The sequence below is a fragment of the Oncorhynchus tshawytscha genome, linkage group LG20 (assembly GCF_018296145.1).
Source record: "Oncorhynchus tshawytscha isolate Ot180627B linkage group LG20, Otsh_v2.0, whole genome shotgun sequence".
NCBI lineage: Eukaryota > Metazoa > Chordata > Actinopteri > Salmoniformes > Salmonidae > Oncorhynchus > Oncorhynchus tshawytscha.
Window position 1 is genome coordinate 10,815,103 of NC_056448.1, and position 16,703 is coordinate 10,831,805.

Below are 16,703 nucleotides of genomic sequence, written 5' to 3' on the forward strand. Positions count from 1 at the left end.
AGGTCAACTTCTTTCAAGAAACTCGCCAGTGGGGGAGGGGTTTTATTTGTACAGCAGAACTTTGCGTACAGTCCTGTGTCTGACTATACTAGCTACCGTTTCAGGGAGGTACAGTATGGAAAACTCTCTAAGACAACGTAGAGGTCTTCCAAGGTTTGCTATTACTCTTGATACATTTTGAAACGTTTCATGTTCTGCAGTCCAACTCGAATGTGGTAGTAGGCTCAGTAGCGTAGTAAACTATTTCAAGTGGTTCTTTCTCGGCTTGGCTGTAACTAGGCGGTGTTGATATCCTGTTTCAAAACCATGTTTACATAGGGCCCAGTTATACTTTTCTGAAAATGGGCCGACAAAACGTATGCAGTCAATGTATTCTCCTGTCTACAACCAGAATGCAATGCTTATTTGAAGTGAGTAGCTATTTGTTGTGTCTGTTCTGCAGGTAACTTGACCCCAATGTGCCATACCAGTGGATGACAGATCTGTGTGAGGGAGGGATGGAGGACCTGTGGAGTATAGCGGTTGTGTTGCTGCAGGTGTGGTTCTCCGTGATGATAGGGTTCATCATGATACCTGCCATGTTTGGCCTCTCCCTGGGGGTCACTTCTGTCTACATTCAGATCCTGGTCAAAATACTGGAGGTAACTGTACGAAAACTCGACGAAAAAGTATGAAAAAATGTATGCGCCCACCAATGGAAATGGTTCTGGATAAGAGCGTCTGCTTAATGACTAAAATGTAAACTGTGCTGGAAATTCTGAAAGAGCTCAAATTCTGGAATTCCACAACAGCTCACAATGTATTATTTTATTCTAAAACATTTTCATCAAACATAACCGTGAATAGCATGTAATGGCGAAATATGTGATTTTGTTCAGGTAAAGGAATATTATTTGTTGGAAAACATGATTTATGAAAACCAAAATAATTTTTGTCAATCTATTAATCTGATCAAATTCAGGCTACTGTAGGCTATATTCTCTATTATTGTGTAGGATTGTATTCATGTTGCTCCCTGGCCCTTTAGAGCAGACAGACATAGTTAATGTGCAAAGTGGGACACGCAAGGGCAGTTAGGCAATTAAAAGGCAATATGTAGAAAGCATTGTGTGAGAGGTCAACTGAAAATAACTCTGTTCTCTGGGCAGTGGGCCACCCTGCGGATCGAGAGAGGACACAGGGAACGATCCACTCTGCCAGTGCCTGCTCCTCTACCCTTTGGTGAGTGACTTTACACTCATTACCCATCAATGAGTTCATGCTGAGGTTTGGACTGGTCTGGAAAAGAGTATGTGAGTGGAGCTGGAGCAGAACATGCCCAATTTGACTGGAGCGCGGAGCGAGATTCCCAAAGGCTGGAGCGTCGGCCTTCTCGGCCGCTCCAATTTCACTCCAGTAGCGCTCACTTCACGAGCTCGGGGCGTGCTCTGCCCAGCATGCATTTGTAGTCTACTTGTGTGTTCCCATAGCCCCTTGCTTTACCTACTGTCATGGAGTTCGCTAAAGAAACTGATAAAACACACAGGTGCAAAATCAAGGTGACTTACAAAGATGAGGACCAAGATCAAGAGTGGGAGTGCGGTGATGTAGTGTCCGCAACTAAAGAATCATTGTGGAATCTGAAAAGACACATATCCCGATAGCATGATGGGGTACTTACTATGTGCACATGCTAAAAGAAAGGAACAAGGTGGGTAGCTAACTAAGTGTGTCATTGTAGCAAAAAAAATTATAAACAAAAAAATCTGATATCTTCAAAGTTTAGTTCATTTTTGTTTAATTATCTATACTATAGACCATATTTGATTTTGGCCCAATAGGCCTGGCATATTCCCACCTTCAAGGAGCTTTCCATTTTGATTGTGATATTTTGCCAAAAAAACCTTTAGGCCTACCTATAGGGGAAGAAAAACCGAAGGGTGTTTAGCATCCCCAGTGGCTCTGCAAGCGAGGAGAGGGTATTCTCTGCTGTTGGCCTGCTCTCCAGGCACCATTTCATGAGCCTGAAGCCACAGACTCTGGCCAAACTTAAATTCAAAGGCACTCACTGAGCCTTATAAAGCATTTTTCATTTAATTTCTATATAATTCTAAGTAAGTTACAGCCTATATGCACAATTTATAGACAGATGATATAATGATTCAATACAATGAAATGTTGTTTAAATGCTGAGCGTTTATGTCCCTACCAGCCTAGGGCCGCACTCGCAAATGCCTCACAATGTATTTCTTTGTAGGCTATAGCCTTAAATAATTGAAATAATATAGCCCAAATAATTGATTTTCGTTGCTTCTTAGGCTCCCTGTCTGGCTCCTGACCTATTTAGTGTTTATATGCTGTTTAGCAAAACATATAACCTATTTGAAATGATGAGCGCTTCTTACATTCACCTTTTCATGTTTATTCAAATACTTTTGGTTTTGGTTTCAATACTTGAAAACCAAAAGGTAGGTCCAGGTCGTCACAAAAAGTAGACAGGGTTGGTTAAATTGTGATTTTTATGAATGGAGCTAATTCGGAGCAGCAGCTTTTCCCCCTGTGAGAGCAGAGCTCTGAAGTAGTTGGAAAGGATGCACAGCGCCAAAGCGGTGAGACCCTGTCTGTGTAACTTATTGTGGATGGCTATAAAACTGTCATCTTTATGTTCTTCGTTAACTTTTGCGCGAATGAATTATTTTCTATGTTTTCTTCGCTATGCTGAATGTCACCATTTGAATCAATACCTTTTGGTCTGTATTTGCCCCTAACTGAAATGTGAATAACCCTGTAGTAATGATTAATTACACAGGTATAATGCTATTATACAGTTGAAGTCGGAAGGTTAGGAAGAGGGAACGCAACACCCTGCTACAACTCAACTCCCCGTGGCGTGAAAGAGGTATGGGACTGTAGGTGCGAGTAAGGATGACAAAAGGCAGAGAATTACCGTTTACAGGGAATTTATTCCTTCACACGGTCATTTTGGGGAAAAGGGGCTGGATGGAACCAAAGCAAAGAAAGTAAATATCAAAGCCCCCTCTCCTACGTTACCTGCCTACCCACTACTTACCTAACTAGCACCACCTGGTGCACTAACCAAAATACAGGGGTGGTCCACCTAGGTCTTACCTAGTGTGCATAGACAGTATATACTATGGGTATATGTATATACTACGGGTATATGTATGTATATGTATGCCCGCAGGCCTCTTGCCTAAGCACTCCCAGGGTGTGACTCCAACACTTAGGTTGGAGTCACTAAAACTATTTTTTTCAAACACTCCACAAATGTCTTGTTAACAAACTACAGTTTTGGCAAGTCAGTTAGGACATCTACTTTGTACATGACACAAGTAATTTTTCCAACAATTATTTACAGACAGATTATTTCACTTAGAATTAACTGTATCACAATTCCAGTGGCTCGGAAGTTTACATACTCTAAATTGACTGTGCCTTTAAACAGCTTGGAAAATTCCAGAAAATTATGTCATGGCTTTAGAAGCTTCTAATAGGCTAATTGACATAATTTGAGTCATTTGGATGTGTACCTGTGGATGTATTTCAAGGCCTACCTTCAAACTCAGTACCTCTTTGCTTGACATCATGGGAAAATCAAAAGAAATCAGCCAAGACCTCAGAAAAAATCATTGTAGACCTCCACAAGTCTGATTCATCCTTGGGAGCAATTTTCAAACGCCTGAAGGTACCACGTTCATCTGTACAAACAATAGTACGCAAGTATAAACACCATGGGACCACACAGCCGTCATACACCGCTCAGGAAGGAGACACGTTCTGTCTCCTAGAGATGAACGTACTTTGGCGCGAAACAGGTACAAAAGTATCTATATCCACAGTAAAACAAGTCCTATATCGACATAACCTGAAAGGCCGCTCAGCAAGGAAGAAGCCACTGCTCCAAAACCGCCATAAAAAAGCCAGACTACGGTTTGCAACTGCACATGGGGACAAAGATCATACTTGCTGGAGAAATGTCCTCTGGTCTGATGAAATAAAAATAGAACTGTTTGGCCATAATGACCATTGTTATGTGAGGAGGAAAATTGGGAGGCTTGCAAGCCGAAGAATACCATCCCAACTGTGAAGCATGGGGGTGGCAGCATCATGTTGTGGGGGTACTTTTCTGCAGGAGGGACTAGTACACTTCACAAAATAGATGGCATCATGAGGTAGGAAAATTATGTGGATATATTGAAGCAACATCTCAAGACATCAGTCAGGAAGTTAAAGTTTGGTCACAAATGGGTCTTCCAAATGGACAATGACCCCAGGCATACTTCCAAAGTTGTGGCAAAATGGCTTAAGGACAACAAAGTCAAGGTATTGGAGTGGCCATCACAAAGCCCTGACCTCAATCCTATAGAAAAGTTGTGGGCAGAACTGAAAAAGTGTATGCGAGTAAGGAGGCCTACAAACCTGACTCCGTTACACCAGCTCTGTCAGGAGGAATTTGCCAAAATTCACCCAACTTATTGTGGGAAGCTTGTGGAAGGCTACCCTAAACGTTTGACCGAAGTCAAAACAATTTAAAGGCAATGCTACCAAATACTAATTGAGTGTATGTAAACTTCTGACCCACTGGGAATGTGATGAAAGAAATAAAAGCTGAAATAAATCATTCTCTCTACTATTATTCTGACATTTCACATTCTTAAAATAAAGTGGTGATCCTAACTGACCTAAGACAGGGAATTTCTACTAGGATTAAATGTCAGAAATAGTGAAAAACTGAGTTTAAATGTAGTTGGCTAAGGTGTATGTAAACTTCCGACTTCAACTGTACATCCAGTAAGTTGAGTTGAATTCTGATGGTTTGTAGCAGAGCAATCACTTCTTGACAGCACCCCTGATTTGAACAAAACCTTCCATACATACTTGCCCATTGTATAAGTGCTCAGAAAGTGTCTTGTTGGAGCTGAATGCCAAAACCTTCAAGAGATATGCCGAATGGTGCTCAAAGTTGAACCACACCTGCAGCCAATTTATGCTTGATCCAAAAATGTGGTTGGAGGCTCCATATGGAGAGTGTTACACAATTGTGAAGGCGGGATGGTCCTGTATAAACTCAAACTCGCTTCCTTGACAACTTCCATCTCATCAGCTCTACTCAACAGCTCTGCGCTGCCCCGCGAAGTGCAAGAGGTATGAATCCCCTCACAGTAAATGCTACACGGCCAATGCAGACGACGGATTGACCATGATTGGCCTTTAACATCTCTGATGATGGGTTTACAGTGCATTCAGAGAGTATTCTGACCCCATGACTTTTTCCAAATTTTGTTAAGTTACAGCCTTATTCTAAAATGGATTGAATTACTTTTTCACCCTCATCAATCTACAAACAATACCCCATAATTTCAAAGCAAAAAAAACAGTTTTTTTTACATAAGTGTTCAGACCCTTTTCTATGAGATTTGAAATTGAGCTCAGGTGCATCCTGTTTCCATTGATCATCCTTGATGTTTCTACAACTTGATTGGAGTCCGCTTTTTGACCAAGAAGAAGAGGGATGGAGTGCTGCGTCGGATGACCTGGCCTCCACAATCACCCAACCTCAACCCAATTGAGATGGTTTTGGATTAGTTGGACTGCAGAGTGAAGGAAAAGCAGCCAACAAGTGCTCAGCATATGTGGGAACTCCTTCAAGTCTTATGGAAAAGCATTCCAGGTGAAGCTGGTTGAGAGAATGCCAAGAGTGTGCAAAGCTGTCAACTGATTGGCTCAAACGCGTTAAGGAAAGAAATTCCACAAAGTAACTTAAAGGCACAGGTTTTAATTTAAATGCATTCTAGGTGACTACCTCATGCAGCTCGTTGAGAGAATGCCAAGAGTGCGCAAAGCTGTCATCAAGGCAAAGGGTGGCTACTTTGAAGAATCTAAAATATAAAATATGTTTTGATTTGTTTAACGCTTTTTTGCTTACTGCATGATTCCATGTGTGTTATTTCATAGTTTTGATGTCTTCACTATTATTCTACATGTAGAAAATAGTAAAACAAATTAAGCAAAACCCTTGAATGAGTGGGTGTGTCTAAACTGGTACTGTATATGGACATGAATATAAAACATTTATACTATGAATACATTTTTTTAATTATTCAAGTATAAATGACCAAAGTTGCGATAGATTGACAAATTTTCAGTCAATTACCCAAGATTCCGGCAGCTTTCGTAAATTACCGGTAGCATTGCAACCCTAATTCTGCTCTCATAACAAAGTGTTCTGTAGTATGAGGGATTGAATTCAGCTCGGTCTGGAAGGAGTATACCCTGCATATGTGTGTCAGTGTAGGGGCTTGTGATTGGTGTGGGTGTAGATTGGAGCAGCCCTGTCCCACTCTGATGATGCAATTGCGGATTGCGTAACTTCAGGCAGAAAACTCACTCTCTCTGTGTAGCCTAACCTTCGACCCATATGCTGTGAAATACTGTGTGCCACCGTCATCTGCTTTTTCTGGAAATAAGCATTTGAAAGATGTCACTTCACCATCCTCTGCAAACTTTATGATAAATACTTATACTTAATGGACATGTATATCACATGCTATTTTATAACCGCATTGAAGATTCCAATAGATCGGTTTTGTGTCAGGCTTTATACTGGGGACTTTTTGTGGTGTCTATAAATTATTTATCTCGAATTCCAATGTTGTTGAATTAACACTCAGTCATCTGTTGGTCACAAACATTGGTATTGTAAATCAGATGTGACAGGAAACTTCAAAAAGTACAGAGGTCTTTTATTTGTGTTTTTTTTATGAAACACAGGAAGGACAAGTCACCACCGTGATGTTGTGCAATAAGATTTAGCAAATCGTTTAGCAAAGATTACAAAATCCACCATGTTTGCTCCTGTCGTCTATAACTCAATGTCTGTGAACATAATAATTAAGCTTGTATTACTGTATAATCATGGCACAAGGGAAGTGTTTTACTGAAGCTGGGCAAAATACAGTGCTGCTGTGTCTGAAGAAAAGGAATGGGAGCTCTCTACTCTGTGCTCTCAGTGGTACCTGGTACTGACAGGCCTCGTACTGATCAGCTATGCCACAACAGTCCTCCATTCCTCATTAGCTTTACCCTCTCTCTGGGATATCATAGATAGTTAGGTAATACAATCAGTAGGTACACTTATACTATCCTTGCCCTTCCTTACACCTCTCTATTTTATGTCCTAAATCGCTAGGTATGGACTAAACCCACAGGTATAACGTACTGTAAACGCCTCAGTTAATAACCTCTGTTGTCTCCTCTTCTTTGGCCAGGACTCATCCAGAGGGAGGGGGGCTCCATGGAACAGGAGATGGGGGAGCTGCGTCGGTATCGTACCCAGTCCATATCGAGGGGAGAGTTTGCGCTGAGCGACTCGTTCTACTTCTACATAAAGGGCCTGGAGAGCATTGTGGACGACCAGGTGACTCAGCGCTTCTCCTCTGAGGAGCTGGTCTCTTGGAACCTCCTGACCCGCACCAACCACAACTTCCACTACATCAGCCTGCGACTCACCATCATCTGGGGACTGGGCGTGATCATACGTTACTGTGTCCTTTTCCCTCTCAGGTGGGTCTGACCTGCCCTTCTTGACCTCTTCTCCAGTCCTGCCAGTGTCCTACCCATTTCAGTTCAGCTCAATTCAGTTTGTCAACCGATCATGTACTCAATATGATGTGATCCATAGTAGAATGGTATATGTTTACATTTCTATAGACTCCTTTTCAACATGTGATCCCTTCTTCCGTTTAGGATAACCCTGGCAATCATTGGGTTGACCTGGCTGGTGATTGGGACAACCTTGGTGGGATTTCTACCTAACAATAGGTAACTACGATGTGGTACGCTACTGAGTTTTTAAGAGTACGTTGTAGAACTTTCATAAATTGTGGTGATAGGAAGATTGAATGTTCCTATCTCTCAACGAGCTGGCTAGCTCGAGAGTGGGTATATTGCTCGAGAAAATAGAATATCCTTTGGCTGTTACCGTACATTGCTCTTGTGTTCTAGATTGAAGAACTGGCTCAGTGAATTAGTCCATCTGATGTGCTACAGGATCTGTGCCAGAGGTCTCTCTGCCACCATTCAATACCACAACAAGTTAGTATCCAGACAAACTACTTAGAAATACATTTAGGAAGTAATGTTGGTATCAACATTTTTCGATGTCATTGAAATAAATGCTTATTTTTGACAGAGAGAATAAACCACAAAAAGGAGGAATATGCGTAGCAAACCACACCTCGCCTATTGACATTGTCATTTTGGCCAATGATGGATGCTACGCTATGGTGGGTAACATAAACATTGGTCAACATATCACTGATATTTGATATCTCATCCATCACTTTTGGTTCTTAGCAGGCTAGAGTTGTCATGCTCTCTGTGTCTGGTATTATTCCCAGGTGGGTCAAAGTCACGGTGGGCTGATGGGGGTCATCCAGAGGTCAATGGTGAGGTCCTGCCCCCACGTCTGGTTCGAGAGGTCGGAGATGAGAGACCGAAATGCTGTTACCAGTAGGTGAGACAGCAAGTAAATGGGAAAAGACAGCAGGATATGTCTTTTTCATCTAAACATTTACTCAGTTTCTTCTGAAAAGTAAATGAATCGCATGCCGATGTTGATGGTGCATATATATTGATTGTATGACGATATACAGTACATTGCCATTACAGCCACTCAATCATCCTATCTGCTATATATTGTTTTCATCATGATTAGTGTTGTCCTGGTTATTGATCTGCCCCCATCCATCCTCTCCCAGATTGAGGGCTCATGTTGCAGCTAAAACCAATCTACCCATCTTGATCTTCCCTGAGGGTAAGTCTCTATACTTGGACTGTCAGGTCTTTCCTCTGCTGCAGTCTGGAGAGAAGATGTGATTGGGGTCAATTCCATTTCAATTCAGTCAATGTACGAGGTAAACTCAAATTCCAATTTTCCTCATTATTACTTTTCGATAAGGGATTGCAGTTTACTTCCTGAATTGACTGAGTTGAATTGAAGTAGAGCCTAACACCACTGGACACTGTGGTTGTGGTGGTCTCGTGACTATGTCTGTTCCCTCTTACAAGGAACCTGCATCAACAACACATCGGTCATGATGTTCAAGAAGGGAAGCTTTGAGATTGGAGGGACTATATACCCAGTCGCAATCAAGGTACTGGCTGCAATCTGAATGTCTGAAATCCCCTTGTGTTCTCTAACCTCTGCTCCTCCATCAAGCAGCATGTCACTGAACACTTATTATATGAATGCATCATCAAGTTGACACCATATTGGCCTTGTTACGTGTTGACTTTGTCTCAGCCTTTTGATTTTATAATTGTTCAAATCTCCTCCTTTCTGTCCTTCCCTGTTAGTATGACCCTCGTTTTGGAGATGCCTTCTGGAACAGTGCCAAGTACAACATGGTGAACTACCTGCTGAGAATGATGACCAGCTGGGCCATCGTGGTCAACGTGTGGTACCTGCCCCCCATGACCAGGCGGGTAGGTTGTCACACTGTGTATGCTGTATTACTGCCAGCTACTCCCTCCCATGACCAACAGATTGGACTTGGATGTAGTGTCTTCTTCACAAACCCTTACAGAGTGCACACACCTCGTACCCCCATGGCCATAGACATACATAAGACCCCTCAAAGACCTCTCTATATGTTTATTCATCATGTCCCTCTTCATTGCCGTTTTGGACAGGAAGGGGAAGATGCTGCCCAGTTTGCCAACAGAGTGAAGTCTGCTATCGCACATCAGGGAGGGCTATTGGACATGGCATGGTAAGGAAACGTTCCGTAAACGTGCTTGAATCTCACTAAACATCCTTCTAAAACATGCCATTCTATCGTAATAGAGTTCTGGAATCAGAAGAAAATGTGCTGTGAACCACACTATTCCACAATAATGGGTTGTAAAGGTTATTGTCAGCCGTGTTAGGTGACCTTCAGTCTCCTCTGTGTCTCTCTACAGGGATGGGAGTTTGAAGAGAGCCAAGGTGAAAGAGGAATTTAAAGAGCAGCAACAGAAGATGTACAGCAGTATGGTTATGGGGAAGAAAGGTAGAAACTCCCAAGAGCCTCACACAGAGAGCACCAGGAGACAATGACTCTGGAATTAACACTGTGGACAAAGTATTTTATACACTACAATGCATATGGACTGGATTTATTCCAAAACAAAGGCATTTGTTTTGTATTCATCATAGTTGTGTGGTGAATAGAGTATAGATTGATATCTGAATCTGATACACAACACGTATCAACTTTTAATGCATGAAATGCCTTATTTTAAAGACTGCGCAATTACATATGTTATAGAGCCATAAACATTTCAAACTTCACTGCAAGTAGTACTATGGTATAAAATCATCTCTAATGTTACAGTAATGCTACGTTTTCTGATTGCCATCTAACTAAACTCACCTTAATCAAAGAATGTGTTTACATTGACTCAAGAGTTTGTACTAGTATTAATATTACTCTGTACAGTTTGTGCCTCTTATGTTACATTATGCTCCGTACAATGCAACCCCTAACCCCATATAAACAATATATACATTCATGTTTTGGAGGTGCTTTGATCAAAGTCTGATTTATTTATTTTAAGACAGCGCTTATTGTTGCTTTACTTAATATCTTAAATGTTATTAAATCTACATTTTGGCCCAGCCCTGAAAACCACTTCCCCTGGCCTAACCCTTAAGCATTTGTGTATATCTGAAAAGATTAGATGTATAGGTATAATGGAAACGCCTATAGAGGCTAATTAGAGGTTGTGTCTGTCTGGAGCTAGTTGTACAATTCAGCTTGTAATGTCGTATATAAAACACTAGGAGTCAGGTTTTTCAAACAAATAACAATCACGTCACCAACTCTTACTCTGTCCATGATCGGAAGGATCCACTCACACAAAAAGATCTCACTACCTTTACTAAATATCAACAGCTCATTTACAATCCAAAGTTTGAATTTTAAAAAATAAATGCTGCTACTATTAAGTTGAATAGTATGGGGTGTGGGAATCATGTTAGATCACGGCTGATTAAAACTGTATTTGGTGTACCATACAGCTTTGTTTTTAGATTTACACTCCAAAAACTCTTACAAAACACAAATCATCAGAAACAAATATTTAATTTCATACATTTTTTTATAAGACTGTTGTAAAATGTTCATATTAATGACAATGATTACTAAATAAGCTGAGGTCTTGGTGTGTAAAAATACGACATTCCGTTTCTGTTACTTTGTGAAAGGAAGATGGGAGTGATTGTTAACTGTGTGGTAATATAACAGGCTTATTTGACTAAGATCCTGTATACGTCTAACAATAGAACAACTATCATCTAACCAAGGTCATCCTTTTGGGACAAGGACGTACTCTTGATCCCAAATCAAATGGCTGCAGAGATAAGCGTGGGTAAGACATGTTTACTGTGACGGTGCTTTAATAAAGAAAGCAGAGACTGTGAAATAGCATTGAGTTATTCTTCCGCACACGGTGAGCTGGAGCCAGCTTAAATTTCACAGCCTCTCCTCGGTCGCAGACCCACACCGAGACCATCTCCCAGCCCGGCTCAAGCACCCGGCTATAATAACAATCCCGCAACTTAAATTGCTTGAACAGAAATGTTTGTTCTCTTCTAACAGGATTGTGAATTATTAATCGGATCTAAAGCCGATTTTATAACCCGATTGTTGAGGTGGGACTCTTGGCGAGCGATGCTCCACCACACCATTTACTGTGATGTATGTGTCTGCACATCTTTATATCCAATTTAATGTGATTCAGATAGATTTCAAAGGGACATCATAAAAGGCATGGGAGTGACCCCTGCGGGGCCTGTATGACTGGAGACTCCATACAACTGCCCGGTATGTCTCAATATGTTGATTCGATTTTCTCCATTTCACTTTTACTCCAAAGTGATCTATACAAATGTAATGCAGGTACACTCAGTAAATATGAATAAATTGCCAAATTGAATCATTTCCCCCAGAGAATGTAGTTCATGGAGGACATCGTTTTAAATCACAGTTTGCCTGGAACTGAGCATCTTGACCAGTCAGGAGGGTAGATGACTCTGGCTCTGTCTAAGACCTGCCATTAGTTAGGGCTTAATGTCTTTCAAAACATTGTTCTGCCATCCCTTCTATGCTTCGAGTGGAACTCCTAGGCTAATGTATGTGATGTTGAGGTTCAATGTACACAGACAGAAATCAATATAGAGACATTGAGAAGAATGTCAGGAAAGACTATTCATTCTACAGCCACACGATGCACCTCAATAAAAAAAAATGGTTTTTTTTTTTGGTTCTCTGCCTCCCTAATGTTATTGCATCAATTTCATCACAAGTTTCCCCTTTGTGCGTTTTCGGCTTAGTCAAAAGACAAAAGTCAGGTACATGGATGGACAGCGTGTCCTGATGAGCTGGAGGGGAGGTGTGTGAATAGGTAACCTGTGCTGTCTGTCCTTCCACCAGCAGTCCTCCGTAGCTTCAATCCCACTTCGTCCGATTGTGTGCTTCTGACTGAGAGAGATGAGTCAGAGAGAGGCTCAGGATGAGCTATCTACCACTGCATACATCTCATCCAATGACACTGTGAATCTCTTCTGAGTTCTGTAATTATTCAGCAACAAGCCAATTTATTGTGCGCTTAGTTAATCACTTGACTTCATAAGAAAGGGAAAGAAAATTACCATTGATCCAGTACCTGCTTTATTTCGTCACATAATGAATCAGACTGATAGTTATCAAATATTATATGTTTTGTTGCAAAAAAAAACATTTTTTTCTGTTTTTTTTGGTTCACAGCTCCAGCGAATGCCTGACTATAAAACAGAGCTACAATTGGAACGGGATGAAGGATATCTGTCTGTTTGGCAGATAAATAATACAATGAGACAAGTGTGTGATGCTTCAATTCTGTGAGCAGTGTGTCTGCCGTTCCCAGGCATGGCCCCAGACTGGACTGTAGCTCCTGTCACAGGGTGAACGTGATGCTATGACATGTCACACTATAGCCAGGACCAAATCAGGATTAACGCAGGTCAAAGCAAGCCTCCCATAGACAGACACGCAGCGTTGTCACCATGCTGGTTCTCAACAAACGGCACAAAACAAAGTATGAAAAGAAAACATCTCCAACAAAGTTTGTTGCAAAGTTTCAAGAATTTCCATTTTCTGTTTTTAGTGTGTGAGTGTGCATGAGAATGTGTGTGTGTGTGTGTGTGTTCATTTCCCCTATAAAGTGACTTGGTGGCCAGGAGGGGGAAATATAAGACCGGCTCTTTCAAGATCCTGCCTGATTTGCATACACTAATGAAACAGGCTATAATTGGTCCACATCGATTTTTTTTTGATTGAGCTACAATGGAGTCTGAAGTTCTTCAAGTGGAGAGCTGATTGATTTGTGGTTAAATTCAAGATAATTTTGTTTGAGAAATAATTATGCTCTTATCTAGTTATCATCAAATGCTGAAAGGAATCTTTTCGACTCGATTGTATGGTTGGCTTGAGGGACTTTTATTTTGTTGTACGATCATTTGTACAGTAGTATATCCATATTGTGTAAGGAAAATATTTAATCTTACAGCAATATCATGACCATGAATAGAAAGTTTAAAAAGCTTTCACAGTGAAGGCAAGTTTTGTTAGAGGCCACTCATTTTCCTCACAGCCTACAACACAGATTAGAGAGTCCACAGACCCCGTTTTCCCTCTGTTTTGACAAAATAGAAAATGCATTGTGTTGGGAGGGAAACAAAAAAATCGGTGAGCTACATGAAAAATGTCCTTTGGTGAGGTACATGAAGGTGTGTAATTGCAGACTACACTTTGCCCTCGGCCCTGTGCCTCAAAAGGTGTTTCTTCTTTTATTGACAGAGTAGCAGAATTTCACCTTGAACGTGGAGCGTGGTGGAGGCTGGCAGTGGCTCTCTGCGTCTCCCCTCCCTTTGATTGCTTTTGTTTCCAGGTCACCTCCTATCTATTGCAGTAACTTTTTCAATTTCTTAGGACTTGTTATAAGAGGATAAAAGGCATGGCCAGTGGGTGCTGAATGCAGACCGATGCCGTTCTCTGGGAAATGTACATAAACCTAGAAAGAAATGATACCAAAGAACCAGATTCGACACCCCTCACTTTCATGCTCACTGAGTAAAGGAGATGATCTTATCTAAGAATGGGATTCAATGAAACTCACTGTGGCGCAAGTTCATCAAAGAAATAATCATATAAATGTATTGCTCCGTTAATATAAAATTATCTTAGCCTTGATGATTAATTGCGTTACATTTATGAAAGTGTGTTTTCGTACAAATCAAAGGGGCGGGGGATGATGGATGATGAGGGAGGATATGATGAATGAAGAAAGCAATGGAACTAAATTGAAAGTGTACTCATCCGTTCTCTCTTTCACAACTAATGATGAATTGAGCATGTCACAGTGAACAATACATGTTCAGGTTTAAACATCATCTCCTCCACAGAGCTGTAATGTGGACCGACGACCAGGCAGGTAGCTCAGTCTGACGGAACTCTTCACACTTCTCAGATGGCTTTTCCATTGCAGGCATGGCGCAGAGCGAGAGGGCTTTGATTTGCAGGGAATAATTGAGTGCCTTTGATGAATGACTGTGTTATGGAATACATGGACGTACAGAGCCTTTGTGTACCTACAAGCGTCATGGCCTGTGGTAGACCAGTATTCAGAAGTAGATTTAGACCTGATTCTGGATCTGATCCTAAACTAGATTTAATTCACTTTGACAAGCAGCATCTACTGTATTCATATACACTTGATGTAGGCAATTCCCAATTCCTCTGGACGTTTTGTATTTGTGTGTGTAACTTTTCACAGACGTCTCTCCCTTTCCCTTTGTCTTCCCCAAAAAGTCAAAACTAGTCAAAAGAATTGAGGGAGGACATATTGTTTGCTTTGCTGTGTTAAAAAACAAACTAATTGACACGCAGCCAAAGTTACCGATGATCAAATTCCTATTAAGATTGCATTTGGCTTGGCTCCAGGCGACAGCCTATATTGTAAATAATATTGCTATCTGTGAGATGGCGACAGTTGGGAAATGAAGAAGACACAATGAGGATGGAATTAATAGGGAGAAAATAACGATGGTGCCTTGGGATCTCTATGCATGCAGTAATGCAACTTAGTTATTCCTTTACAAATAAACACAATGTAATAATAGCTAGCGGGATTGCACATAGCTGCATAGCTACAGTAGGAAAAACAGCAAATGAACAACAGAAATCAGAAAAAGGGCTAGTCCCCCGAAAGCTACTATTTTAATCCTTTCCATCCCAGCAATTGTGTGAATGACATTTTCCCCTGATATAAACAATTATTATAGTCACAGAAAATTAATATTTAATTGAGCATATAATAAAACTGTAGACTTACAGAATGTGACCCTGCATGCCTCTTATGTTCATAAAGAATCTCTCATAAAGGTCTCTCAGGGGTTTGGGAGAATTCAGCTCTCTTTTTCCTCCAGTACCACAACTCCACTGCTGAAATGTTATTCTTTAAAGCAGTGCTGCAAATATCAGCTCAGCGGAGCAGCACGCTTTATAACTTCTAAGCAAAATGAATACTTTTTAATTTCTCTGCCTTGGATGGCCAGGGGCCCCAGGACAATGTTGATGGATGACGTTTTAATGCTGCTGAATGTTATTTTTACTGAACAGGGAAAACTATAAATTTTTACTTCAATGGCAATGATCGTGCCCTATGCATAAAAGTGTGGCGGATGTGCGTTGCCCATGAATAATCACCTCTAGCAGCAGATGTTACTTTGCAGAAACCAATTCCTCAGATAAGATTTGCAGAAGATTAATTGTCTACAGCTGTTTCATGGCCCGGTGCAATCTTAATACATTTATGAGAAGTTTAAAAGCTCACTACGGAGACTCCCATGTGAGACTGCAGAGAGAAAGGGCTGCTTTATTCCTGCATCTGGATTCATATCCTCTGTCATATTCATCATTAGTCTTTATGCAAGCCGATCCAAGGCGCTGTGGATCATTATTGTGCAAGGTGCAACAGTGTCCTCCTTCCCCGTCTTTGTTCTTTCTTTATCCTCTCTTTCTCACTCATCATCCCAGCATATTTTCTTCTTCATTTTTTTTTCTTTTTTGAGTGAGCGAATTATTCAAATTTGTGCAAATGAGTTGTTTCCATTTTTCTCCTCTCCGAGTGGAAATTGAAAGTGACCTGGCGTGACCCTCATCAGTTACTGGTACTAAATTGCAGGGAATGTGCCGTCCGCATCACTCTAACGGCACAGGGCCACTCCAGAGATTCGTTAACGACTGAGATATGACCCTGCCTGTGCATAGCACCTGCAGTAGTTAGGAACAATCACAGTGTTATGACCCATACTCCCGGCTTTATAAAGCACCGTTTGAATATTCCACAGAGAACCACGGCAATCATGTTCACCCTGCCGATGGTGTGTCAGGGGTCTCACGCAACAGGACAGCCATTTAAAAGGAGCGTTTTAAAGAATCCTTTCATGTTTAAAAGTTCCAGACACAGGCAGGAGGAACACAGATTTTCTGTGGATTTAATTTGCTCAGCGTTTAACCCTGTGCTGCTATCCCCTCTAAGTCATTGTGTGCTTTTCATTCCACATTAGCTCATCTAATAGCATGACGGAGGTTTCTCTCTCAGATGATACAGCTGCCGAT

The 16,703-nt window shown here is 41.2% G+C and overlaps 1 protein-coding gene across 1 annotated transcript; it reads left to right on the forward strand.

Moving 5' to 3' along the window:
- The first annotated feature begins 4 nt into the window (after positions 1-4).
- Positions 5-10,674, forward strand: LOC112219508 (glycerol-3-phosphate acyltransferase 3). Its single transcript, XM_024380818.2, has 13 exons — positions 5-153; positions 443-641; positions 1,149-1,221; positions 7,269-7,563; positions 7,747-7,821; positions 8,005-8,094; positions 8,192-8,285; positions 8,400-8,515; positions 8,760-8,815; positions 9,070-9,155; positions 9,358-9,486; positions 9,694-9,773; positions 9,964-10,674. Exons 2-13 carry the CDS (start codon positions 474-476, stop codon positions 10,097-10,099), a joined length of 1,398 nt encoding a protein of 465 aa, XP_024236586.1. The 5' UTR covers positions 5-153; positions 443-473; the 3' UTR covers positions 10,100-10,674.
- The last annotated feature ends 6,029 nt before the right edge of the window (positions 10,675-16,703 follow it).